The sequence below is a fragment of the Pongo abelii genome, chromosome 19 (assembly GCF_028885655.2).
Source record: "Pongo abelii isolate AG06213 chromosome 19, NHGRI_mPonAbe1-v2.0_pri, whole genome shotgun sequence".
NCBI lineage: Eukaryota > Metazoa > Chordata > Mammalia > Primates > Hominidae > Pongo > Pongo abelii.
In genome coordinates, this window is record NC_072004.2 from 95,175,299 (window position 1) to 95,200,228 (window position 24,930).

General features: G+C 54.0%; 1 protein-coding gene, 1 long non-coding RNA gene and 1 other non-coding gene across 6 annotated transcripts in view; 2 read left to right on the forward strand and 1 right to left on the reverse strand.

The window, feature by feature from the left end:
• The window catches only part of LOC129051134 (uncharacterized), a 128,264-nt gene that overhangs the window by 86,090 nt on the left and 17,244 nt on the right, over positions 1-24,930 (reverse strand). The window lies entirely within an intron of this gene.
• Positions 824-8,753, forward strand: ENPP7 (ectonucleotide pyrophosphatase/phosphodiesterase 7). The gene is made up of 5 exons (XM_002827907.4): positions 824-1,358; positions 3,461-3,606; positions 5,561-6,187; positions 7,591-7,810; positions 8,471-8,753. The coding sequence occupies exons 1-5, from the start codon at positions 887-889 to the stop codon at positions 8,599-8,601; spliced, it is 1,596 nt and encodes a 531-aa protein (XP_002827953.4). The 5' UTR covers positions 824-886; the 3' UTR covers positions 8,602-8,753.
• On the forward strand, positions 4,362-4,468 carry LOC112129858 (U6 spliceosomal RNA). The gene has a single exon (XR_002912195.1). It is a non-coding gene; the product is annotated as a U6 spliceosomal RNA (small nuclear RNA).

Here is a 24,930-nt window from a genome sequence, read left to right on the forward strand (position 1 = left end):
CAGCCTCTCCATCACGTCTTCCTGCCTTCCCTTCTTTTTGGAAACTATCTTTTTTTCTTGTTTGTTCCTTTTATTTTCTGTGTCCCCAACTCAAATGGAAGCCACCAGGAACACTGTCTGTCTCACTGACTTCTGTGTCCCTGGAACCTAGAACCATGCCTGGCACACAGAACGTGCTTAATGGGTACTGAGACAGAGACATACAGAGAAGGAAAGAGGGAGAGAGACAGAGAAAGAGAGAGAAAATAAGAGAAGGGGAAGGAGAGATGGTGGAGAGGGAGGGAGAACCGCACGCTGAATCCAGGGGTTCCTCTCCCACCCCTCATGTGCACACGGTAACAAGGGAGTCCCCCTCTTCTGACCCCTTGTTGTCAAAAAGTCCATCAAGCAAGAATGCCCGAGCCCCAGGCCCCCTCTGAAATTCCCAAGAAGGAAGCACCCCAAGAAGGAAGGCGTGCAGGACGCTGCTCTGGAGCCATCGGGTTCCCGGTCTGCTCACCACGCTCAAGGAGCCCCTTAACAGGAGCAGGAGGAGAAGAGGAACCCAGCCTGGGGTTCCCCCCGGACAAGGCCGTGCTGTGACCCAGGCTTGGTCCTGGCCCTGACCGTGGGAAGCCGAACCCACAGGCCCTCGCCCAGGCAGGCCTGAGGCCCATGCACCACTAAAGGCCTGGAGAGGGGGTCCCACCCCAGCCTCACCTGGGTCCCCTGGGGTCAGGGTGAGCTGGGACAGAGGGACCACCGGTTGCTATGGGAGAGGGAGAGGGCACAACTTTCCCGGTACAATGGGCTCCTGCTGTGCTCTGAGCCCTGGGTCACTGTCCCCACTCTGGGGAGGGAGGGGAGGAGCCTGGAGCCCTGAGGGCGCGGCTGGCAATAAAGGCAGATGCTCAAGTTGATGCCACCCCACACACATGAGGCTGGGACCAGGGGTGGCACTGACACAGCTGGGGAGCCCACTCCCGAGGTACGACCCGGGGATGTGCACAGCCACATTCCAAAGACGCATGGGATGAGATCAGCCCGGGTGACCCCGGGACTTTGTCCTCCTCGGCAGGAGCCAGCCCCGTGCACCCTGTGTGCCTGTCCATCTGGAAGACCCAGCATGAGACGCCCGGCTGTCTTCCTCACTGTGGCTCTGGCCACACTCCTGGCCTCCGGGGCCGGGGCACCGGTACAAAGTCAGGGCTCCCGGAACAAGCTCCTCCTGGTGTCCTTCGACGGCTTCCGCTGGAACTACGACCAGGACGTGGACACCCCCAACCTGGACGCCATGGCCCGAGACGGGGTGAAGGCACGCTACATGACCCCCGCCTTTGTCACCATGACCAGCCCCTGCCACTTCACCCTGGTCACTGGTGAGTACTGACCCGGGATGGGGCCTGGGGGTGGGAGGGCCTGAGAAACCAGATGGCACAGACCCCTGTCGTGCAGGATAAAGGGGAGAGGTCCTTGCTGCATGCACAGGACACAGCCGAGGGTACCATTAGGAATCCTCACCATTGGTGGCAATAGATCCAGGACAAAGAAAAATGACCAGGGGGGTCCTTAAACCCGTGGCCACAGCCAGGGCAGCAACCCCAGAAGGCTTCAGGAGGAGGGGAGTGTGGTTTCAGAAGGAGGGCAGTGTGGCGGGCTCCCCGCTGGCTCCCACGGCTCCCCTCTCCTGCCTGCCCCTCCAGCTGGTTGTGTCAGCCTCTCCCTCTCCCTTCCATCCTTTCCATTTCCCACCCAACACCTCCCTGACAGATCTGCCCAGGCTGTAGACAATACAGACATAGGTTTTTAAAAAGCCAAATATGGGGCCAGGCGCAGTGGCCCACGCCTGTAATCCCAGCACTTTGAGAGGCTGAGGCGGGCGGATCACTGGAGGTCAGGAGTTCGAGACCAGCCTGGCCAACATGGCGAAACCCCGTCTCTACTAAAAATACAAACATTAGCCAGGCATGGTGGTGCATGCCTGTAATCCCAGCTACTTGGGAGGCTGAGACAGAATTGCACGAACCCAGGAGGTGGAAGCTGCAGTGAGCTGACATCGCGCCACTGCACTCCAGCCTGGGTGACAAAGCAAGACTGCATATAAAATATATATATATATATATATATATATATATATATATATATATATATGAGGCCAAGGCAGGAGGATTGCTGGAGTCCAGGAGGTAGAGGCTGCAGTGAGCCACGATCACACCGCTGCACTCTAGCCTGGGCGACAGAGCAAGACCCTGTGTCAAAAAAATAAACAATAATAAAATAATAAAAAGCCAAGTACCACAAAAAAGGTGTTAGAGAGTTGAAAAGCAACTGGCCCTCCCTAGGGGCTCGGCCACCTCCCAAACCTGGGTCATCCTCCAAAGACCCTGCGTGGGTGTCCCAAGACCCCTGGAACAAAGAACTGCAGACTGCCTTAAACCCACAGGAACGGATCCGCATGCTTCTGGAGGCCAGAAGGCCAAAACCAGGGCATTGCAGGGCTGCACCCACCCGGAAGGTTCTAGCAGAGGCTCCCTCCTCACCTCTTCTGGCTCCTGGGGCCTCGGCAATCCTTGGCATTCCTGGGCTGGTGGCAGCATCACTCCGACCTCTCCCTGCGTCTCCCCAGGGCCTCTCTGCTGTGTGTGTCTGTATTCAAACTTTCCTCTTCTCACTAGGACACCAGTCGCTGAATTTCGGGTCCACACTTCTCCGGTATACATCCCCCTACCCTAGCTAATCACATCTGCAAAGACCCTATTTCCAAATAAGGCCACGTTCTAAGGTTCCAAGTGAGCATGAATGTGGTGGGACACCATTCACCCCAACACAGGCAGCTCATCCCCACACCAGCCTTTCTGCCCCTTCTAACCGCAAATGGAGGCGTGCGGTTCTCCCGTCCGCGCAGCGCCTCTTTCACTCTCTGTATCGCAGATGAGGACGGGAGGGACCTTCTCCACATCATCTCTCCTTTTGCACCTTTTGGACTTAGTACCATGTGCACGTGTTTCCTGTACAAAAATAAATTCAAAAAATCTCCTGGAGCTCCACGTGGTTCACTGAAATTCCTGCCTGGGATCTGGTCTGATGGCTGGGCCATCATTGATTTAATGAGTTCCTTCCTGATGGCCGTGGAGGTCACCTGCAATCTTTTGCTAAAGCAAACAAGGCTGCCACCAGGATCCTTGCACATGCATTCGTGCCTGTGTGCCCGTCCAGCTGCGGGACAAACTGAAAGTGGGATTGCTAAAACAGGTCAAAGAACACGTGTCTGTCTATTTGTCTCGGACGTGACCTCGAACCTTGGCTCCCACGGGGCAGTGCAGGAGGAAGTCTGCTCCCCCCAGCCCTGCCCCAGGCCCACTCCCCACCCAGCACACAGGGAAACCTGGGCTGTTTTGACTTCACCTCTTCCAGCCCTGGGTCCGGCCTTTGCTGTGACCCCGGTCCATCCCGCCGCCCTCTGCACCTCTTCCTCCCTCAGGCAAATATATCGAGAACCACGGGGTGGTTCACAACATGTACTACAACACCACCAGCAAGGTGAAGCTGCCCTACCACGCCACACTGGGCATCCAGAGGTGGTGGGACAACGGCAGCGTGCCCATCTGGATCACAGCCCAGAGGCAGGTAATGTCACCCCCACCCATACTGACATTGCAGAGCATGGGGGCACTTAGGCCCAGGCGAGGCTTGGAACCATGTGAGATCCACGGCAGGTCCCTTCCCCACTCCAGGGTCTCGGGGCTTCTGGCCTACCCTGGCACAGAAGGGTGTGAAGTAGGGCCCCAAAAGGGGCAGGTGGTGGGTGCTGGTGAGCTACGTCCGGCTCGGCCCATGGACACAGCCCTGCCCGGTCCTCCCTGGGGGGCCCTGGGAGCAAAAGGAATTGCTCTGTCCCCCTAGTCGGAGGGAGAACTGCACCCTTGGGCCCTGCAGCATTGGGGGTGAGGGTCGGACAGGGAAGATCACTGTGACTCAACAAGAAAGCGTTTAACAATTACACAACTTTCTCCCTTTCCACATCCCTGTCAGAGCTGAACAGCTAAATTCCAAAGGGCCAAAGATAAAATGAGAGGTGGGTTACAGTATTGACCCAGGAACCCCCCCCCCCCCACCAGTTTGCAATTCTCTGGGGGCTTCCTGGCCCAGAGGCGAGGCTTCCAGTAAACAAATCAGTGGAAGTTTCCAAGATGAGGCTGGAATAAATGTCAGAGCCCACGCCCACCCCATAGCCAAGGTATCCACTCAAGCTGGGGTTCCCTCGCTCCAGAAGGATCCATAGACACAGTCAGGGCTCCTTCCATGGGCTCATGAGCAGGAAGCCAAGGTACAGACCCTGGCATCTCAAGGCACTTGATCCAATGAAAGAATATCCTGGGGGAGTGCTCGCTTCGGCAGCACATATACTAAAATTGGAACGATACAGAGAAGATTAGCATGGCCCCTGCGCAAGGATGACACGCAAATTCGTGAAGCGTTCCATATTTTTATCACACTTCGGGGACTGTTGTGGGGTGGGGGGAGGGGGGAGGGATAGCATTGGGAGATATACCTAATGCTAGATGACGAGTTGGTGGGTGCAGCGCACCAGCATGGCACATGTATACATATGTAACTTACCTGCACGTTGCGCACATGTACCATAGAGCCTAAAGTATAATAATAATAATAGTAATAATAATAAAAAAAAGAAAAAAAAATAATAAAGTTTGAAATTTACTAAAAAAAAAAAAAAAGAATATCCTGGGGGAGTGGACGGGCAGGTGGGGTGGACAGAGGACTGGGGGGACAGACAAATTCTAAATAAAGCAGCAGTCGAGTTAGGGGCAGACAGGCGGCCAGGCAGAAGGCTGGAGGGGCAGGTGGATGGGACACATGAGACAAACAGACTCATGCCTGGACCAGAGCCCAGCAGGGCAGGCCAGACTGAGGTTCAGATGGAGATGCTTTCTGGGCAGCGTGACCTCGAAGCAGGCATCACAGCCCAGTGATGAGGCAGACACTGTGTATCTGGGAATTTTTGTTTTTTTTTTTGAGACGGAGTCTCGCTCTGTCGCCCAGGCTGGAGTGCAGTGGCGCGATCTCCGCTCACTGCAAGCTCCGCCTCCCGGGTTCACGCCATTCTCCTGCCTCAGCCTCCCAAGTAACTGGGACTACAGGCACCCGCCACCATGCCCGGCTAATTTTTTTGTATTTTCAGTAGAGACGGGGTTTCACCATGTTAGCCAGGATGGTCTGGATCTCCTGACCTCGTGATCCGCCCACCTCGGCCTCCCAAAGTGCTGGGATTACAGGCCTGACCCACTGCACCCGGCCTCTGGGAACATCTTTATACTGATGTCTTGTTTAGTGCTCAAGTCCAGTGGGCACCTGTTGTTTCCTCTATAAAATCAGGTTTTACCCCCATAGAACATGAGATCAGGCATGTTTTAGAAATTAAAGGCCCCGCAGCTGCAGCTAGGAGCAGGGATGGGTGGGTGGAACAGAGAAGTAGGCAGGTGAGGGACAAATGTGTTCACAGGCATGGGACAAGGGGCGGCCCACTGAGGAGTCCTGTCTTTCACGCTGTCTTGTCTGGCAGGGCCTGAGGGCTGGCTCCTTCTTCTACCCGGGCGGGAACGTCACCTACCAAGGGGTGGCAGTGACGCGGAGCCGGAAAGAAGGCATCGCACACAACTACAAAAATGAGACGGAGTGGAGAGCGAACATCGACACGGTGATGGCATGGTTCACGGAGGAGGACCTGGATCTGGTCACACTATACTTCGGGGAGCCAGACTCCACGGGCCACAAGTACGGCCCCGAGTCCCCGGAGAGGAGGGAGATGGTGCGGCAGGTGGACCGGACCGTGGGCTACCTCCGGGAGAGCATCGCGCACAACCACCTCACAGACCGCCTCAACCTGATCATCACATCCGACCACGGCATGACGACCGTGGACAAGCGGGCTGGTGACCTGGTCGAATTCCACAAGTTCCCCAACTTCACCTTCCAGGACATCGAGTTTGAGCTCCTGGACTACGGACCAAATGGGATGCTGCTCCCTAAAGAAGGGAGGCTGGAGAAGGTGTACGATGCGCTCAAGGACGCCCACCCCAAGCTCCACGTCTACAAGAAGGAGGCATTCCCCAAGGCCTTCCACTACGCCAACAACCCCAGGGTCACACCCCTGCTGATGTACAGCGACCTTGGCTATGTCATCCACGGAGTGAGTCGCCTGCTGGAGGCATCACCTCTAGGGGCTCCCTCCCCAGGCTCTGGGTTTTTTTTTTCTTTTTTTTTTTTTTTTTTTTTTTTTTTTTTTTGAGACCAGGGTCTTGCTCTGTTGCCCAGGCTGGAGTGCAATGGCAAGATCTCAGCTCACTGCAGCCTTAAACTCCCAGGCTCAAGCGATCCTTCCACCTCAGCCTCCTGAGTAGCTGAGACCACAGGTGCACGCCACCATGCCTGGCTAATTTTTGTGTGTGTTTTGTTTTGTTTCGTTTGAGACAGAGTTTCACTCTTGTCATCCAGGCTGGAGGGCAGTGGTGCGATCTTGGCTCGCTGCATCCTCCACCTCCTGGGTTCAAGCGATTCTCCTGCCTCAGCCCCCTGAGGCATTACAGGCACCTGCCACCATGCCTGACTAATTTTTTGTATTTTTAGTGGAGGCAGGGTTTTGCCATGTTGGCCAGGCTGGTCTCGAACTTCTGGCCTCAGGTGATCTACCCGCCTTGGCCTCCCAAATTTATGGGATTCAGGTGTAAGCCACCGCACCCAGCTGATTTTTGTATTTTTTTGTAGAGACGGGGTTTTGCATGTTGCCCAGGCTGGTCTCAAACTCCTGGGCTGAAGCGATCTTCCTGCCTGGGCCTCCCAAAGTGCTGGAATTACAGGGGTGAGCCACTGCATCTGGCCTCTCCTTCCATCTCTATAGAGGCACTCCCTATTTCTAGCTGGTCCCCAGTTTGAGGAGTGTCAGCACCGAAGGGACACATCCTTCACTATGCAGTAGTGTGTGTGTGCACATCTGTGTGTGCCCTCCACATTCAGGCACCAGGCAGTGGGAGTGTGTGTGCACATCTGTACCCATCATGTCCAGGCACCGTGTGATAGGCGTGTGTGTGCGTGTGCACATCCGTGTGTGTGTGTGTGTTCGCGCGCGCGCGTCCTACGTGTCCAGGGTAAAGTGTAGAAGTCCAGCCCCAAGGGTGACATGGAAGAGGCAGGAAAGAGTCAAGAGCCCAACCTCCCCTCAGCAGAGAGCACAGGGATGCTGAGCCGGAAGCGAAGCACAGATTAGGGAGCAGACACCCCCGGAAAGGAAGTGACCTATGGGAGCCAGCGTTCAACACCGCACAGGCGGCAGGGCCCGAAGCCTGGAGCTGCCCGCTCCACTCCCATTTACTCAGGGTCTGGTCTCCGTTCATTTAACTGGACCTTCCCTGAACTTCATTCTTTAGGGTGACTGATCTTTGGAGGCTCAGAATTCAGGGAAATTGAGTCTTGGAACCCCTCCAGCCCCAAAGTTGGTGCTCCTTCCTAAGGGGGTGTTCATAGGGTGGATAGGGCAGGCGGAGAGGGTCTGCTGCTCCCAGCAAGGACCCAGGACCCTTGCCCGCTCCCCGGCAGAGAATTAACGTCCAGTTCAACAATGGGGAGCACGGCTTTGACAACAAGGACATGGACATGAAGACCATCTTCCGCGCCGTGGGCCCCAGCTTCAGGGCGGGCCTGGAGGTGGAGCCCTTTGAGAGCGTCCACGTGTACGAGCTCATGTGCCGGCTGCTGGGCATCGTGCCCGAGGCCAACGATGGGCACCCGGCTACCCTGCTGCCCATGCTGCACACAGGTGAGGGCAAGCTGCCCCAAATCCCCGCCTGCCCTGGTGTGTACATGTGTGCACACGTGGGTGCCTGCATGCCTGTGACCAGGACACCCTCGAGCCCTGAGTGGGGCCGCCTCCCCTGGCTTTGGAGAACACCGGAATCCCTCACATTCCCACAACACGTGACCTCTCACGAGCACCTCATGCATCTCGGGCGGCACGAGAGGGCGAGGGGGAGGAGTGGGCAGCCTTGCTCAAGAAGGGGACGGAGGGAGCGAGAGTGGCCCAGACGGGCCTGCTGTGCAGAGCCCACCTCCTGGCTGCTGGATCCCCACTCCCTACTCCCCACTCCCCACCACAGCAACCTGAGGGCCTCCTTTCTGGAATCTTCCTGTATCAGCCTCCCACACACACACCCCTCCCCGAACCTGCCCCATCTTGGGGACAAAGGCCACCTGGAAACTGACAAGGTGGCGACCCTGGTGGGGGCCTGGCTGGAGAGGGGTGGGCTCTACTGAGCGGGGCTATGAAGGGCCGTGGTGGACAAGGGCCATGGGACCAAAGGGGCGGTGAAAGAGGAAGTAGGGGCTCGTGGGGACCACCAGAGGACCCTGAGTTTACTGTGGAGGAGCTGGGGTGAGAAGCCATCCCTCTCTCCCTCACGGGTCCTCTGGCTTTCCTTAGAGTCTGCTTTTCCGCCTGATGGAAGGCCTACTCTCCTGCCCAAGGGAAGATCTGCTCTCCTGCCCAGCAGCAGCCCCCTCCTCGTGATGGGACTGCTGGGGACCATGATTCTTCTGTCTGAGGTCGCATAACGCCCCGTGGCTCAAGGTCAGAGACCCAGAAGGCAGAGGCGGGAGGGTGGCCCCACACTCCCTGACTCTCCACCCTGACGTCCCAGCTGCAGTCCTAGGCAGCCAGAACAGAGCTGCCAGGCCCCGCCAAGCAGGTGTCTCCCACTGACCTGGCTGCCACAGAGAGGCGATCACCCCTGAGATCCCGAGGCTGACCCTTCCAGCCTCTCTGCTCTGGGCTTGGAGGAGGTCTTTCCAGAGCAGACCACCCAGACCAGTGGCCAGAATTCCCACCCTCCCCCAAAAGCCAGACTCCCTCAGCCTCTGGCCAGAGCTGCTGCCTCCCCTCCTTCCTGTCATGTCTGTGCTCCACTGGGCTAGCTCGGAAACCGTCACCTGGGGTGCATTTGGGAGGAGAGCTCTGGGGCTGTGTTCCTGGAACTCTCCAGGAGCCTCCTAGGACACGCGTGAGGTGTGTTTGGTAGGAGAGCACCAGGGCTATATTCCTGGAACTCTCTGGAAGCCCACCTCTGAGGACACGCATGGGGTGCATCTGGGAGGAGAGCTCCGGGGCTGTGTTCCTGGAACTCTCTGGAAGCCCACCTCCAAGGACACGCATGGGGTGTGTTTGGGAGGACAGCTCCGGGGCTGTGTTCCTGGAACTCCCCAGGAGCCTCCGAGGACAGTGCTCCCTTGTCTGTCTGTGCAGCCACAGCCTCCTAGGCCAAGCAGAAGAAAGTCATTCATTCATCCCGAAAATATGTAACGGGAGCCAGCTCCATGCCAGGCTCTGGTCTGGGCTCAGGATATGCAGCGAACAAGACAGTCCAGGACCTGTCATTTAAAGGTGCAAGAAAGCAGAGGATACAAAAGCAAATGAATCCACGCACAGAGTGCTCAGATGCTTGTGATGGCAAAGAAGAGACGGCCACAGGCAGGGACGAGGCAGGCGCGGCCTTTTCATTTGCCCAGCCTGGAATGGCCTCTCTGAGAAGGTGGATTTAGGGAGAGACCAGAATGACAAGAAGCAGCCAGACACGCCAGGCAGGGGAAAGAGCCAGGGACAGGCCCGCGGTGGGACAGGTTCGGCATGTTTGGGATGAGACAGAAGGCCAGTGTGCCTGCAGGTTGGCACAGAGCGAGACTCTAACAGGAGCTGACCACAGCCCCAAGGCAGGAGGTTGCCGGATGCACAGCGGGGAGCCCCAAGCTGAGGTTACACAGGGTCTGAGGTGGATGATTAAATGAGTGGCTCCCACTGCTGGGCCGGGGACAGAAACGGGAGCAGGAAGTGGCCAGTTTGGAGGTCGCTGCAGGGCCCAGCAGGACATTCCAGTGGCAGGGGTGGAGAAGCTGCAATGTGCACAGATTCCAAATACCTTTAAGAGGCACGACATTCGAGGTTTGTGGACAGATTATGTGGGAGGGTGAAGAAAATAGAAAAATGAAAGATGGGTCCGATGCTTGGGTCCTGAGCCACTTGCTGACATGCTAAACTGTTGGGGACAGGAGTCGGGGGGACCAAGACTTGTTTCGGCCGTAATCAGCCTCAATGCCGGTGACACAGCCACGTGTCATCTCCACAATTTGTGCAGACGAGTCCACAGCCAAGGATGCAGTTTAGTCTGGCAATTTAAATTTGAGACTTGTCAACACAAGCTATGGCACTCAATGAAAGCCCCCAGCCAGAAGGAGTGGACTGAGAAGAGATGGTGACCACACCACTCACTGAGAAGGCGGGGCTGGTGAGACAGGAAAAGCCAAGAGCTCGTCATGGGTCAACAGGGGAATGAGGCCAGGCGTGGTGGCTTCCGCCTGGAATCCCAGTACTTCCAGAGGCCAACGCAGGAGGATCGCTTGAGCCCAGGAGTTCAAAACCAGCCTTGGCAATATAGTTAGACCCCATCTCTGTACAAAATTTTTTTTTAATTAGCTGGGCATGGTGGTGAGTGCCTGTAATCCCAGCTACTGGCAGGCAGACTGAGGTGGGAGGATCGCTGGAGCCCAGGAGGTGGAGGCTGCAGTGAGCCTTGTTCTTGCCACTGCACTCCAGCATGGGCAAGAGTGAGACCCTGTCTCTAAAAAATAAATCAATGAAAGAGAAAGGAGCGGGTTTAGGGTTTAGAGAAGTAGGAATGTGGAGATGTGTGTGGTGGGAGGACCGTTCATGCCAAATGTCACATCCGGAAGGGGACCAGAGGACCCTTCAGCCCGAACCCCTCATGCAGATGAGGATGCTGGAACCCAGAGGCATTAGCTGACTGGTCCAAGGGCACCAAAGAGTGGCCAGTGGTGTGTAAATGTCAGTTTTAAGGTCCTGGTCCTGAGTACTTTCAGCCACAACACCTGCCTCTCTGCGCTCAGGGGCTTGGGTCCTTGAAGCAAGTCTTCCGGCACTAGGCAGGGATGTGATAATGTTTCCATGGCACTAGAGTCCACAACCATTTGTTCTCCACATTAACCAAGGGAGGGACTCAGAAAAAGTCATTATTCAGACTCACACACAAGGAAATTGAAGCACGGAAAATCAAAGATCAGGTGACTCTGCATATTCTCACACGGCTTTTCCCCAGAGGAGCAGCCACGGTGGCGTCCCAGCAAACCAGCTCTCCAGATCCCCCTCAAAAAGCCCTGGTGTTGGCCCTTACCCATTTCGGCGGCGTGAACACTCTCACCGTGGCCCATTTCTAGCTACCAACGTGAGGTCACTGAACACAAAGTAGGGAAGACGCCCGCAGAATCATCTTTCACAAGCAGCATCTGCTGGGCTGAGCAGGTTGCTAAGAGCTGGGGGGTCCGAAGTTTTCATCACAGCCTGGGAAAGTCCATTTGGAACTAGGCTGTTTTCTGTGGCTAGCTTCTTTTCTTTTCTTTTCTTTTCTTTTTTACACAGATTCTCACTGTGTTGCCCAGGCTGGGGTGCAGTGGTGCAATCACAGCTCACTGCAGCCTCGACCTCCTGGGCTCAAGCAATCCTCCCATCTCAGCCTCCTGAGTAGCTGAGACTACAGGTGTGCACCACCATGCCCAACTAATTTTTTAATTTTTAATTTAAAAAAAGAAAAGCAAGCTATGTTGCCCAGGCTGGTCTCAAAACTCCTGGCCTCAAGCGATCCTCCAGCCTTGGCCTCCCAAAAAGCTGGGATTACAGGAATGAGCCACTGGGCCCAGTCCCTGGGCCCGTTTCTTTCCTCTAAAGGTAGTGTTGAAAGTACATGTGGCCAGTTAAAGGCACATTGTGGAACGGACGCAGTCCTTGCCCTGACTTTACAGAGTCCTCCTTCCCCAGCCAGAAAAGCGGGCAGAAGACGAGGGGAAGCTCTTCTGCCTCCTGGGATCCGCACACTGCCAGCCAGGCCTGGGACAGTTCCCACCCCTCCCCTCCCAGCCTTGGGAGAAGGGTCTGAAGCCTCACATCATCACGCCGCCCCCATGTCCACACCTGCCCCGCACCTGTGCCCTCCCAGGAATCCCTACACAGGCCCTTCTCAGCGCAGCCTGGTAGGGCCGCCCCCTTCCACTGCCTGCCGCCCCCTCTCCCCCAGCCCACCAGCCTGTTTCCCACGACCCCTCCCTCCCAGTCCAGCCGCACCGCTGCTTCACCTGTCCCACCAGACCCGCCCTCAGCCTGCCCCATCCTCTCCTCCCAGACCAACGCGTGCTGCTTGCTCTTCCAGGAAGCCTCCGGGAGCTGCCCGCAGGCCCTGGGCCGGCTGTCTCGCTGTGATGCTCTGCTGGTCTCGGACGGACCCTGCCTCCCCAGCTTATCCCAGGCCAGAAGCTGCATGCCACTGTCCCCGGCAGCGCCAGCCCCTGCTTGGCTGTTATGGTGCTGGTAATAAGCCTCGCAGCCCAGGTCCAGGGCCCCCGGCGAGCCGGTCCCATAACCAGCCCCCTGCCCCTGCCGCTGCTCCTCTCCTTCGGGCCCCCTCCTCCTGCAAAACCCGCTCCCGAAGCGGCGCTGCCGTCTGCAGCCACGCGGGGGCGCGCGGGAGCTCTGCGGGCGCGGGAACCTGCAGACCCGGCCTCGGCCAGCTGGGAGGGTCCCGCCCCGGCACGAAGCACCCATGGGAATAAAGGCCAAGCCGCGACAGTCAGCACGGGGGAGCCTTTTCCCTAAAGCCTGCCGGTTTCCCGACGGTCCCACCATTGACCCCAGCGCGGGATAAATTTCTAACTCCTTGCCAGGCTTCACAAGCCCCAGGGACCCCTCCATTCTCGTTAGGGGTGGGCCCTGGTTGGACGGCTGGCCAGTCCTGGAAAAGGGGTGAGTTTCCTAAAAGGAAGGGGGGAAGGCATGAGGAGGCTGTTTGTGAACGACAGGGAAGCAGCATCTGTAAGCCACAGTGCTCAGCAAGAAATCACGTTAAACAAGACGGAAACACCGCAAAGAAAGTCGCGTGGATTGGCTCTGACACAGGATTGGGATGGCCATGGCCAGGAGCCGAGGGACCCTTCCACACCTATTCTCCTGTGCATTAAGAGCATATGCTTTGGAGTCAGATAAACTCATGTTCCAGCCCTGGCCCCCCACCCAGATGCTGTGGCGTTGGCAAAGCAGTTGACCCTCCCCAGCCTCAGTTTCCTTATCTGAAAAAGTGGGATAATGAGGACCATGCCCGCCTCCCTGGGGTACCTGAGAGTGAATTGGACACATTGCGGGGAGGCTGGCACAGAGGCTGGCCCCAAGCAGGTGCTCAAGGATGGCAGCCCCTGGGAGGATTAAAATCCTGCCCTGGGAGGTGCTGGGTTTGTCAGTGCCACCCTGCAGAGTAAACCAGCTGGGACAGCAGGAGATGCAGTCTTTGAAACCTGAGTTTGTCAGATCTGCCTATTTCCCTGCCTCCGAAGCCCGCAGCCCCCAGCCCCCAGCCCCCACCCTGGGTCTCCTGCTTCAGCTCCATGGAGTCTCCAGGACCCATCCCAGCCTGCTCTCTGCAGCAGCCTGATCGGCTGCCTGGGGCTGAAGTCCTGCCTCAGCCTGAAGAGCCTGGACTTTGGCCTGGCCTGTGGGCCCCCTGCCCCACAATCCAATTGCTCTTCCTGGAAGGACTGCCCCAGTCCCCATGCCAGTGCCTGCAGCCACACCCCATGACACCCAGGCCAGCCACCCACCTGCACAAGCTCTGGCTCTGTGGCTGGGCTAGGGAGGGGAGGGGGGCACCCTCCCTGGACAGGCCCAATTCCAGTCTCAGCCCTCCTGAGCCTGCCCCACCTGGCCAGAGGAGACCAGGTAGAGTCCACATCCAGGTCCTCGGAGTGGTGAGCGCTCACAGTGCCGGCATTGCCACTGCCCAGTCTCCAAGAGAAGCCCTGCCTTCCTCTGAGCCCCCCAACCACCATCACCACATTTGCTCAGCCCTGTTCATCAGCGTTGCAGGGGCTGGGCCAACAAGAGCTGTGAGAATTGCCTCATCCACAGAAGAAGAAAAGAAACAAAGAGGAGAAACAGGAAAATAACCAAGTCTGTCTCACATTCAGTATTCCATTGCTCCAGATGTCTGGTGTCACAAAGGCATCACCGAGAGAGTCCTGGTGGCTGGCCGAGCACTCGCTGATGGAGCTTCCGGTGTCAGGAGCATGGGGGCTGAGGCCTGGCTGCATGCATGGGGGGCTGATTTTCCTATCCGTGCAGCCCTAGGTGTCAAATGTGAGGGGTGCCACCCTGAGCAGCACAGTCCCAGTTCAAATCCAGCTCGCCCTCTCCAACACCTGCTCTGTGGCCCTGGGCAAGTTGCTAACCTCTCTGGTCCTGTCCTCCTCTGTAAATCCAGGACCAGTGGCAGGACCTGTCTCATAGGGTGGTCTCGGTGATAACATGAGTTAATATTCATAAACAGCTGCGAACAGGGCCTGCTGAATGGAAGGCCTGGCTGTTAGGAAGAGACAGGGCGGCAATTACCTTGTATCCAAGTGTGAGAAAGTCATTCACTATTTTAGACCCACCTCCAAGCCTTCTTGCTTCTGTAGCAGAACATTTCTGGTCCATGAATCCCACCCCAACAGGTGTCTTCTGTGACATGAAGAGAGGCACCAGGCTCAGAGCTCCAGCAGCCAAGCAACAGCATAGGATGGATGGACGGTTGCCACAGCTTGATTTGCCTTGTGTTTTTTTTTATAATCACCTTCAATTTTTGGTTAGTGCTACTCATTTTTCATCGACATCTGTTTTTTTCTTTTTCCTTTTTAAAATTAATTTAAGCGATTTTTTTTTTTTTTTTTTTCGAGACAGAGTTTCACTCTTGTTGCCCAGGCTGGAGTGCAATGGTGCAATCTTGGCTCACTGCAACCTCCACCTCCTGGGTTCAAGCAGTTCTCCTGCCTCAGCCTCCCGAATAGCTGGGATTGCAGGTGTGTCGTGTGCCACCACGCCCAGCTAATGTTTGTATTTTTAGTAGAGACAGAGTTTCAGCATGTTGGCCAGGCATGTCTCAAACTCCTGACCTCAGGTGATCCACCCACCTTGGCCTCCCAAAGTGCTGGGATTACAGGCGTGAGCCACCATGCCTGGCCTAATTTAAGGCATCTCTTCATGGTCCTTAAAAAAGTCTTTTTTTTTTTTTTTTTTTTTGAGACAGTCTCACTCTGTCACTTGAGCTGAAGTGCAGTGGCATGATCTCAGCTCACTGCAATCTCCACTTTCCAGGCTCAGGTGATCCTCCTGCCTTAGCCTCCCAAGTAGCTAGGACTACAGGTGCCTGCCACCTGTAATTATCAGCATGCTCGGCTAATATCTGTATTTTTAGTAGACATGGGGTTTCACGCTGGTCTCCAAATCCTGACCTCAAGTGATCCACCCACTTTGGCCTCCCAAAGTGCTGGGATTACAGGCAGTGAGCTACTGCACCCAGCTAAAAGTGTCTTTCAAAAAATTAAATTAGCCAGGCACAATGGCACATGCCTGTAATCCCAGCACCGTGAGAGGCAGAGGCAGGAGGATCGCTTGAGCCCAGGAGTTTGAGACCAGCCTGGGCAATATAAAGAGACCTTGTCTCCACAAAAAGTTTTAAAATTAGCCAAGTGTGGTGGTGCATGCCTGTAGTCCCAGCTACTCAGGAGGCTGAGGTGGGAGGATCGCTTGAGCATGAGAGGTTGCAGTCAGCCGAGATCGTACCACTGCACTCCAGCCTGGGCAACAGAGCAAGACACTGTCTCAAGAAAAAAATCATATTAAGTAACAAAGAATGGGCTGAATTAAAGAGAAATGTTGACTAAGTAACAATTAAGGTTGCTGGGGGACATGACAAATTATATACAAGAGGTTGGCCAACGGCAAACCTGCTGGGGGTCATCAGGCTCTGGCCTGCCTCCTCTGCCCACCAACCATGTGGCCAGCCCAAGAAGTTTCTGGAGGGTAGCACTGACCTCCCATGGGCAGCATCCAAAGATTCCCCCCAGTTTTCCCTGCCGAATGCACGGTGTTTCCCGGGTGCCCTGCACCCTTCCTGGCTATCAGATGACCAAGTTCAGGACTGCTCAACACCGATCTTGCAATTGACTATGCAAAGCTCATTTTACCATCGGCCCAACTGAAACAGACTCAGTAGAAAACCACGGGTGACACAAAGCTATGCACTGCATACTGTAGCCACTTGGAGCTGACTGGGGACAAGTCACACAGACATATCATCCACACAAACCTGTCAACCCAGATCCTTCTCTGAATTTAGCCAGTCCAGGTGCTAGCAGTAACACACAAAACATCCAGGTACTGACTGGGGTGGTTCTTGCAAGGCAGGTCATACCACTGGGACACAGAAAGCAGGCTTGGGGACAGGCATGGTGGCTCACTCCTGCAATCCCAGCATTTTGGGAGGCCGAAGCAGGTGGATCACCAGAGGTCAGGAGTTCGAGACCAGCCTGGCCAACGTGATGAAACCTCATCTCTACTAAAAATACAAAGATTAGCCGGGCGTGGTTGTGGGTGCCTGTAATCCCAGCTACTCGGGAGGCTACAGCAGGAGAATCACTTGAACCCGGGAGGCGGAGTTTGCAGTGAGCCAAGATCATGCCACTGCACTCCAGCCTGGGTGACAAGAGCGAAACTCTGTCTCAAAAAAAAAAAAAAAAAAAAAAAACCAGAAAAGAAAAGAAAAGTGAAAGCCAGCTTGGTTAGGAGGCCCCTCCCCAGTAGAGTCAGCTCTGTATACTGTCACCAGGAGGCGGAGCTCTTGGGCCCCTCAACACTCCTGGAAGCCTTCCTCACTTCCTCACTTCCTCAGGCACCTTTTGAAGCAGTGAGAATTGAGAACTCCCTTCTGTTCCTCCAGCTCCTCCCTCTCCTCCTCCTCCTCCTTCTCTGAAAAAGCTTCAGTCCTGCTCAGACCCCGCCTTGAGATGGTGGTCAAGGATAATTGTTTGCTGAAGTCTTAGATGGACCCCCAAGTAAGCACTGGTAGTTCAGAGAGGAGAACTGGAACCCTCAGGGCCAGGTTTTTCTGGGGAGGGGGGATCCCCTGAGGGAAGGGATCAACAGTCCCATCCCTAGCACAAAGACCACCTTGGATCAGCAGTTTCCAAATCTGAGCAAGCCTCAGAATCACCTTGTGAGATCTGGGGCGGGGCGGGCACACACATATCCACTCCCACACTCCTTAACCTGCAGGTCTGGGGTGGGCCTGAGACTCTGCATTTCTGACCAGAGCCTGGGTGATTCCGCTGCTGCTGGCCTGGGCCGGACACTCCAGAATCGCTGCACCTGATAAAGGTTATGGATAAATAAATGCATGAGGGAGTGAAAGCTGGTCCTGCTCATCCTCCTCAGGTTAAACGGATGAAAAGGCAGCACCACCCCCAGGCCAGGCACTGGGCAGAGGAGGGAGGGGAGCACAAGCACCTCCAGGCTCACTCCCAGTGGGGCCTGGCCAGCTCCTTCCCAGAGAGGCGCAGCTTGCTTATGCAAACAAGCCCTTTCTTTCCAGAATGCAGGGAGCACGGGCCCAGAGTCTGTCCTCTGCACTGATGTCCAGCCTCTGTCAAAGGCAGGGACTTTCTTGGTTCACTATCAGCCTTTTCTTGTGTTCCGGGTCGGAACAGGAGCACCTGTAAGTTCATGTAACCGACAAGTCTGTTCGCGATGCCGTCCTGGGCTCCTTAAGGCCTGGGCTCCCCATCTTTAGAATGGGTGGGTTCATCTCCCACAAGCCGATCCTAAGAGCCAATAACCACGCCTGCGGCTTCCGACCTAGGAGCTGCAAACACCTGGCGCGGGAGACTCTCAGGGGAAAGAAACAGCAGGAATTACTCTGTCCCCAGCTCCAGGCCTGCAGAGGACCCGAGTGAGGTCCCCGGGTTCCCTGGGCAAGCAGCAGGGACCGAGGAGGGCACCGCGTCCCGACCCCTGCCCCGGCGCCCCACCAGGAGGGATGTCAAGGCGAGGGAGGACTCCCAGGGGTGCGTGCCGGGGCAGCCCAGTTCCTCCGCGGGCTTCTTTGGGACGAGCAGCCTCCCCTCCCCCACGCCCGCCGTCTGAGGTGCGCAGGGCCCCCTCCCCAGCGCAGCGGCGCGGGGGCTGCAGGAGCATCTGTTGCCATGGTGACGCGCAGCGCTGCGCTCCTCGGATCCGGCGCCACCGCCGCCACCACCGCAGTCCAAGAAGCCGAGAGCTGGGGCTCAGGCGGGACCGGGAGACGGGCATCCCGCACACGCGCCACACACACTGCACATCTGCGACGGGCATCCACGCACGCTGCACACCGGCACACTCACTGGCACACTCATGCGCTTGCCACCCCATCCCCCCACCCAGACATAGACACACAACACAACACACACGCACACACTGCACACACCTGGCACCGTGTGCACCACCTCATGCCACAACCAGCCACACACCCCACACGCGCCCGAACAACACCCTTCACCCACACTGCACACGCTGCAGCCCTGTACACGCTACCTAACACACGCACCCCACACACCCACTCGGGAACCCGACGCGGGTGAACAAGCGATGGGAACAGGCCCTCGGGGTGGGCCGTAGCGGGTAGGGCGGGCGGCGGGGGTCGCACCCGGGTCGGGGCACTCGCAGCAGGCTAGTGCCGCCCCCTCCCCCTCGCCGGCTGCCACGTCTTTGCCCTCTCCGCGGCCGGGCCCTGCGGGGCACCCTGGGTGCCCGACGGCCTCCGGGAGCGCGGTGGGCTCCGGCCCCGCACCCCGCGACGGAACGGTGAGCGCAGTCCCCCGGGCCCTCCGCCCCTCGCCGGGCCTTGCGCGCCCCCCGCCGCCCGGAGAGCCTGGGTACCGCATCCCAGGGCGCGGCGCAGCCAACGCGCAACCCGCCCAGGTCACGGGGGCCCGCGCCTGGGCCGCCGGCGGTGCGGTCCCGCAAGGGCGAGCGAGGGACTGGGCCTCGGGACCCCCACCCCTGGGATGCCTCGGTCCCTAGCCCGGACCGCGGCCTGGAAGAGGTCGCCCTTCCATCCTGTGGGGTTGGAGGAGGGATGGGGCACCTCTGGGGCGGGGCAGGGACCCGGGCCCCCCGCGCACCCCCGCAGCCGGGAAAGCGATCCCCGAAGGCCCCAGTCTCTCCCGGCTCCTGGAGAACCCAATCAGGCTATGTTTTTGGCTTTGGTTTTGGTAAGATCACTGTGTGACTTTTGGCTTCAATGTCTGAAGAGGTTCAAACAGTGGAGAGACATAACCCTAAGAGAACTGTCCATCACCACGGATCAATTTACCTAAATAAGTTTTCTCACGGTCCAAGCCCATCAAAATAAAAACAGGTTTGGAATTGATTCTGGGCTCTGTCCCAGATAAGAAATAATATTTATCCAATGACACCTGAACCATTGGGAAAAAATACAGTCCCATCCATCTCATTAAGAGATGTAGTCCAACAAAACTTTAACTTTTATGTATATAATAAACATATACTGCAATTTTAATATATTTATGCTGGTTTGATCAATTTAATAATTCAATTTAATATTCAATCCAGAATAAAATTTTTAAATACTGAGAGACTTAGAGTCACAGGAAATAAAATATTTTAAATCTAAATTATGGTTCAAATATTGATATTTCTAGACCTGGTCTAATTCTAAAAGAATTTACTTGATGAGCATTTTTAAGACATAGGTTAATATTTTTTAAAGTTTGAATAATTGATGTGCCTGTTCTATTGCAGATATATGCTTGGGTGAGCAGTGAATTACTTTCAAACATAAAAATATTTTTTACAATAAAGTTTTGGAGAAGAAATGAAACAGAACCCAGAGGTAAAGAAGAAAAGGATCAAAAAGAACCTGCCCTTTTATTGGGTCACGTTGCTACCTTATTTCTATTTCATTGGATACACTTAAAAGGATTGCCCAAGGAAAACTGGAGGCAGACTGCACCTAGAAAAAAAAGCTTTCTTGCAAAGCAGTCAGACTTCAGAAGGACTGACTCACCAAATACAAAAATCCAGCAAGTATTTAAAGGGAAAAAAAAAAAAAATCCCAAGAGAATCAAGGTTAGTAAATTTACACTCCTTTGTCTCTGGTGGTTAGCAGCAGCTTCCTCACGTGATTATGCTAATCCTAAAAGCTAGGACACCAGCTTGGAAAAGCAAAAGTCAGAGCTAAAATTCTTGTTATTGTAGAGTCCAGGTCCACAGGAAGTAGTTAAGATTTTATAATTTGGGGACTCTGTGATTTTTGGTTTCAACTGAAGAACTGTGACTTCTTCAATGATATTGGAAGCAGGATAAAATGTCAGCTTTGGCTTCTATAGAGAGAACAGCAGTTTTATTTTTTTAAATGCCAAAATTTACAGTACACTGGAAATCACATACTTTGCAACCGTGTAAACTTCATGGTGAAAATATGGTAGCTGTCAATCTTAAAAAGTGTCAAGGGCTATTATTTTTTAAAATTCTTTTCCAGGCCATGTGGGTAAAGACACTTGGAGGCCATGACCCTAGGCCACTTCCTTTTTGGACAGAAGAAGAAACTGAGGTTTAGGGGAGGAGAGTGACCTGTCCACTGTCCACAGCTGATAACAAGCAAGGGAGGTGGTGCAAACGCCCACAGCCCAGGAAAGATGACACCCCCACCACCCAACATTAGAGAAAAGTAAATTAATGCCACAGCGAGATGCCACAGCACACCCTCTAGGATGGCTAGAACTTTTTATTATTTAAAAAGAAAAAGAAAATAACAAGTGTTGGTAAGGAGGTAGAAGTGTTGCAGCCCTCAGAGATGGCAGGCAGGAGTGTAAAACGATGCAGCTGCTGTGCGAATTCTGACAATTCCTCAGTAAGTTACACATGGAATAATTTATTGAATTATTGAAATTATTTGAATAATTTATTCAAACTTTTTTTTTTGAGATGGAGTTTCGCTCTTGTTGCCCAGGCCAGAGTGCAGTGGCACGATCTTGGCTCACTGCAGCTTCCACCTCCCAGGTTCAAGCGATTCTCCTGCCTCAGCCTCCCTAGTAGCTGGAACTACAGGCACACAGCATCATGCCTGGCTAATTTTTGTATTTTTAGTAGAGACGGGGTTTCACTATCAGGCTGGTCTTGAACTCCTGACCTCAGATGATCCACCTGCCTCGGCCTCCCAAAGTGCTGGGATGACAGGCGTGAGTGAGCCATCGCGCCCAGTCTCAAACTTTTAAAAATAGTAACCGCGCCCAGTCTCAAACTTTTAAAAATAGTAACCGATGTCTTTTAAAATGCTCATCAAGTAAACTCTTTTAGAATTAAACCATATCTGGAAATATCAATATTTGAGTCATAATTTAAATTTAAAATTTCCTGTGTACACATATGACTCAGCAATTACACTCATGGGTATACACCCAAAATAATTGATAGCAGGTGTTCAAACAAAAACTTGCACACAGATGTAACAAGCAGCATCATTCACACTCACCAAAAGGTAGAAACAAAACAAATGTCCATCAGAGATGAATGGACAAACAAAATGTGGTCTATCTATATAATGGAATATTATTTGGCCATGAAAAGGAACAAAGTACTTAGCTGGGCATGGTGGCTTATACCTGTAATCCCAGCACTTTGAAAGGCACAGGTGGGAAGATTGCTTGAGCCCAGGAGTTCAAGACCAACCTGGGAAACATAGCAAGACCCTGTTTCTACAAAAAGAAAAAACAATTAGCCAGGTGTGGTGGTGCACACCTGTAGTTCCAGCTACTTGGGAGGCTGAGGTGGAAGGATCTCTTGAGCCCAGGAGGTCAAGGCTGCAGTAAACTATGATTGCACCACTGCACTCCAACCTGGGTGACAGAGCGACACACTGTCTCAAAAAAAAAAAAAGGAATGAAGTACTGATACATACTCTAATATGAATGGACCGTGAGAAACATTATGCTCAGTGAAAGAATTCAGACATAAAAGGCCACATATTACACGATTCCACTTACAGGAAATATCCAGAATATGTAACTCCATAGACAAAAAGGAGGTGGAAGGTTGCCGGCGGCTGGGGGAGGAGGGTGGGAAGTGACGGCTTAATAGATTTCTTTTTGGTATAATAAAGACGCTTTGGAGCTAGATAGTGGTGATGGTTGTATAACATTGTAAATGTACTAAGTGCCACTGTTAAACGGCTGAAATAATAAATGTTATGTGCATTTTTTTTTTTTTTTTGAGACAGAGCCTCCCTCTGTCTCCCAGGCTGCAGTGCAGTGGCACAATCTCGGCTCACTGCAACCTTCACTTCCTGGGTTCAAGTGATTCTCCTGCCTCAGTCTCCCGAGTAGCTGGGATTACAGGCTCGCACCACCACGCCCAGCTAACCTTTGTATTTTTAGTAGAGACGGGGTTTCACCATGTTGGCTAGTCTGGTCTCAAACTCCTGACCTCAAGTGATCCGCCAGTCTCAGCCTCCCAAAGTGCTGGGATTACAGGCATGAGCTACTGTGCCCGGCCCTGTTATGTGTGTCTTACCACAAGTAAAAGAAAACAGATTCTGGGGCCACATCTTGAAAAAAAAAAAGCAGAAGGCAGATAAGGGCCATGTTTCAGACAGGGTTTGCTCAGTGGCTTCAACAGAGCTGTCCCATCTTTGGGGTGGTTAATAAAAGCTTCTGTTGGGAGACTCAGAGGGAAGGGCTGGGTGAAGCGAGCCGCAGGGAAAGCCTGACTTGTCCTCACCTGAGATCCATCAGATCCCACCAGAGCCCGGCAGGAGCCCGGACTCCTTGGTCGGAGAAGCACGGAGAAGCGTGGCCAAGGGCACAGCGGAGAGCCCCAGCAAACTTCCCCTTCGGGTTTCTCTGGGCCCCAGCTGTGGGCCGTCAACCAAACTGTGAATCAACACTGGTGACTCGACATGGAAAATGACTCTCCGTCATCTGATTGCTTTTGGTGTTGGAAGCAGAGCACACCTTAACAAACACCTCCCCAGCTGTCCCTTTTAATAAAATACACAGGTTGAATGTGTTTCCAATGTCTGGAATTAATCAGGGAAGTGGGTGTTTTTTTTTTTGTTTTTTGTTTTTTTTGAGACAGAGTCTCACTCTGTCGCCCAAGCTGGAGTGCAGTGGTGCGATCTCCGCTCACTGTGAGCTCCGCTTCCCAGGTTCAAGCGATTCTCCTGCCTCAGCCTCCTGAGCAGCTGGGACTACAGGCACCCGCCACCACGCCCAGCTAATTTTTTTGTATTTTTAGTAGAGACGGGGTTTCACCGTGGTCTTGATCTCCTGACCTCGTGATCCGCCCGCCTCAGCCTCCCAAAGTGCTGGAATTACAGGCGTGAGCCACCGTGCCCGGCTGGAAGTGAATTTTTTAATCACCAGCTCTCGGGAGAAAGACATTCTGGAGAGCAAAAGGCAAGAACCAACCTTTTCAACAAACCAACCTGCGGAGAAACCCCTCTGCGAGTCCAGTGTTGTAAATGAAAATGTTACCAGGCCGAGTGCGGTGGCTCACACCTGTAATCCCAGCACTTTGGGAGGCTGAGGTGGGTGTCTGAGGTCAGGAGTTCGAGACCAGACTGACCAATACGGTGAAACCCTGTCTCTACTAAAAATACAAAAATTAGCCAGGCGTGGTGGCAGGCGCCTGTAGTCCCAGCTACTCGGGAGGCTGAGGTGGGAGAATCGCTTGAACCCGGGAGGCGGAGGTTGCAATGAGCTGAGATGCACCACTGCACTCCAGCCTGGGCAACAGAGCGAGAGTCTGCCTCAAAAAAAAAAAAAAAAAAAAGAAAAGAAAAAAAAAGAAAATGTTAGCTACACACACAGCTTAGAGGCAGCTCCCTGGAATTTGTAACTGTTTAGCCCTAGGTGTGTCTGTCCAGGATGGGTCATGTCTTTCAAGCTGCACATGCCCACAGGAGAGCTCACCCCTAAAATGCTGCAGCTGTCACAAGGTTGCCTCTTGTTCATTTGGTTCTTAACATGGTTGTTCTTATGACTCTGATAAAGAATGAATGGTTTTGGCTGGGTGCAGTGGCTCACACCTATAATCCTAGAACTTTGGGAGGCTGAGGCGGGAGGATCGCTTGAGTCCAGGAGTTTGAGACCAACCTGACCAACATGACGAAACCCCATCTCTACTAAAAATACAAAAAAAGTAGCCAGGCATGGTGGCGGGTGGCTGTAATTCCAGCTACTCGGGACACTGAGGCACGAGAAACGTTTGAACCTGGAAGGTGGGGGTTACAGTGAGGTGAGATGGTGCCACTGCACTCCAGCCTGGGTGACAGAGGGAGACTTTGTCTCAAAAAAAAAAAAAAAGAATTAATTGAAATGGTTTTGGCTGAGTGCAGTGGCTCACACCTGTAATCCTAGCACTTTGGGAGGCCAAGCAAGGAGGATCACTTGAGTCCAGGAGTTCAAGACCAGCCTAGACAATGTAGAGAAACTGCATCTCTACAAAAAATTTTTAAAAATTAGCCAGGCGTGATGGTGCGCACCTGTGGTCCCAGCTACTTGGGAGGCTGAGGTAGGAGAATTGCTTGAGCCTGGGAGTTCAAGGCTGCTGTGAGCCATGATGGCACCACTGCACTCCAGCCTGTCTCAAAAAATAATAATGAATAAAAAAAGAATTAATGTTTTCCATTTATATCGTTTTCAAAAGAAGTTTGCTCCTCTCATATGAAACTGAGACAGTCAATTCTGCAAAGAAATTCAAATGGCCAGTAAGTATAGGAAAAGATGTTCATCCTTTCTAAAGAACCGAAAGTTCCAATAACAATCAGATGCTATTTGGATCTAATGATTGTTTTTGAAGACAACACTTGAGGCTGGGGCCCTGCCACCGCCCATCCAGAATGAGACCCACTAATCATCACCCAGGGCTTACTCTTTCTTTTTCGTTATTGGTTTTCAAGTCCAGCTTTGCCATTGATCGTACATGAGACCTGGAGCAAATCATTCACTCCCTCTGTGCCCAGT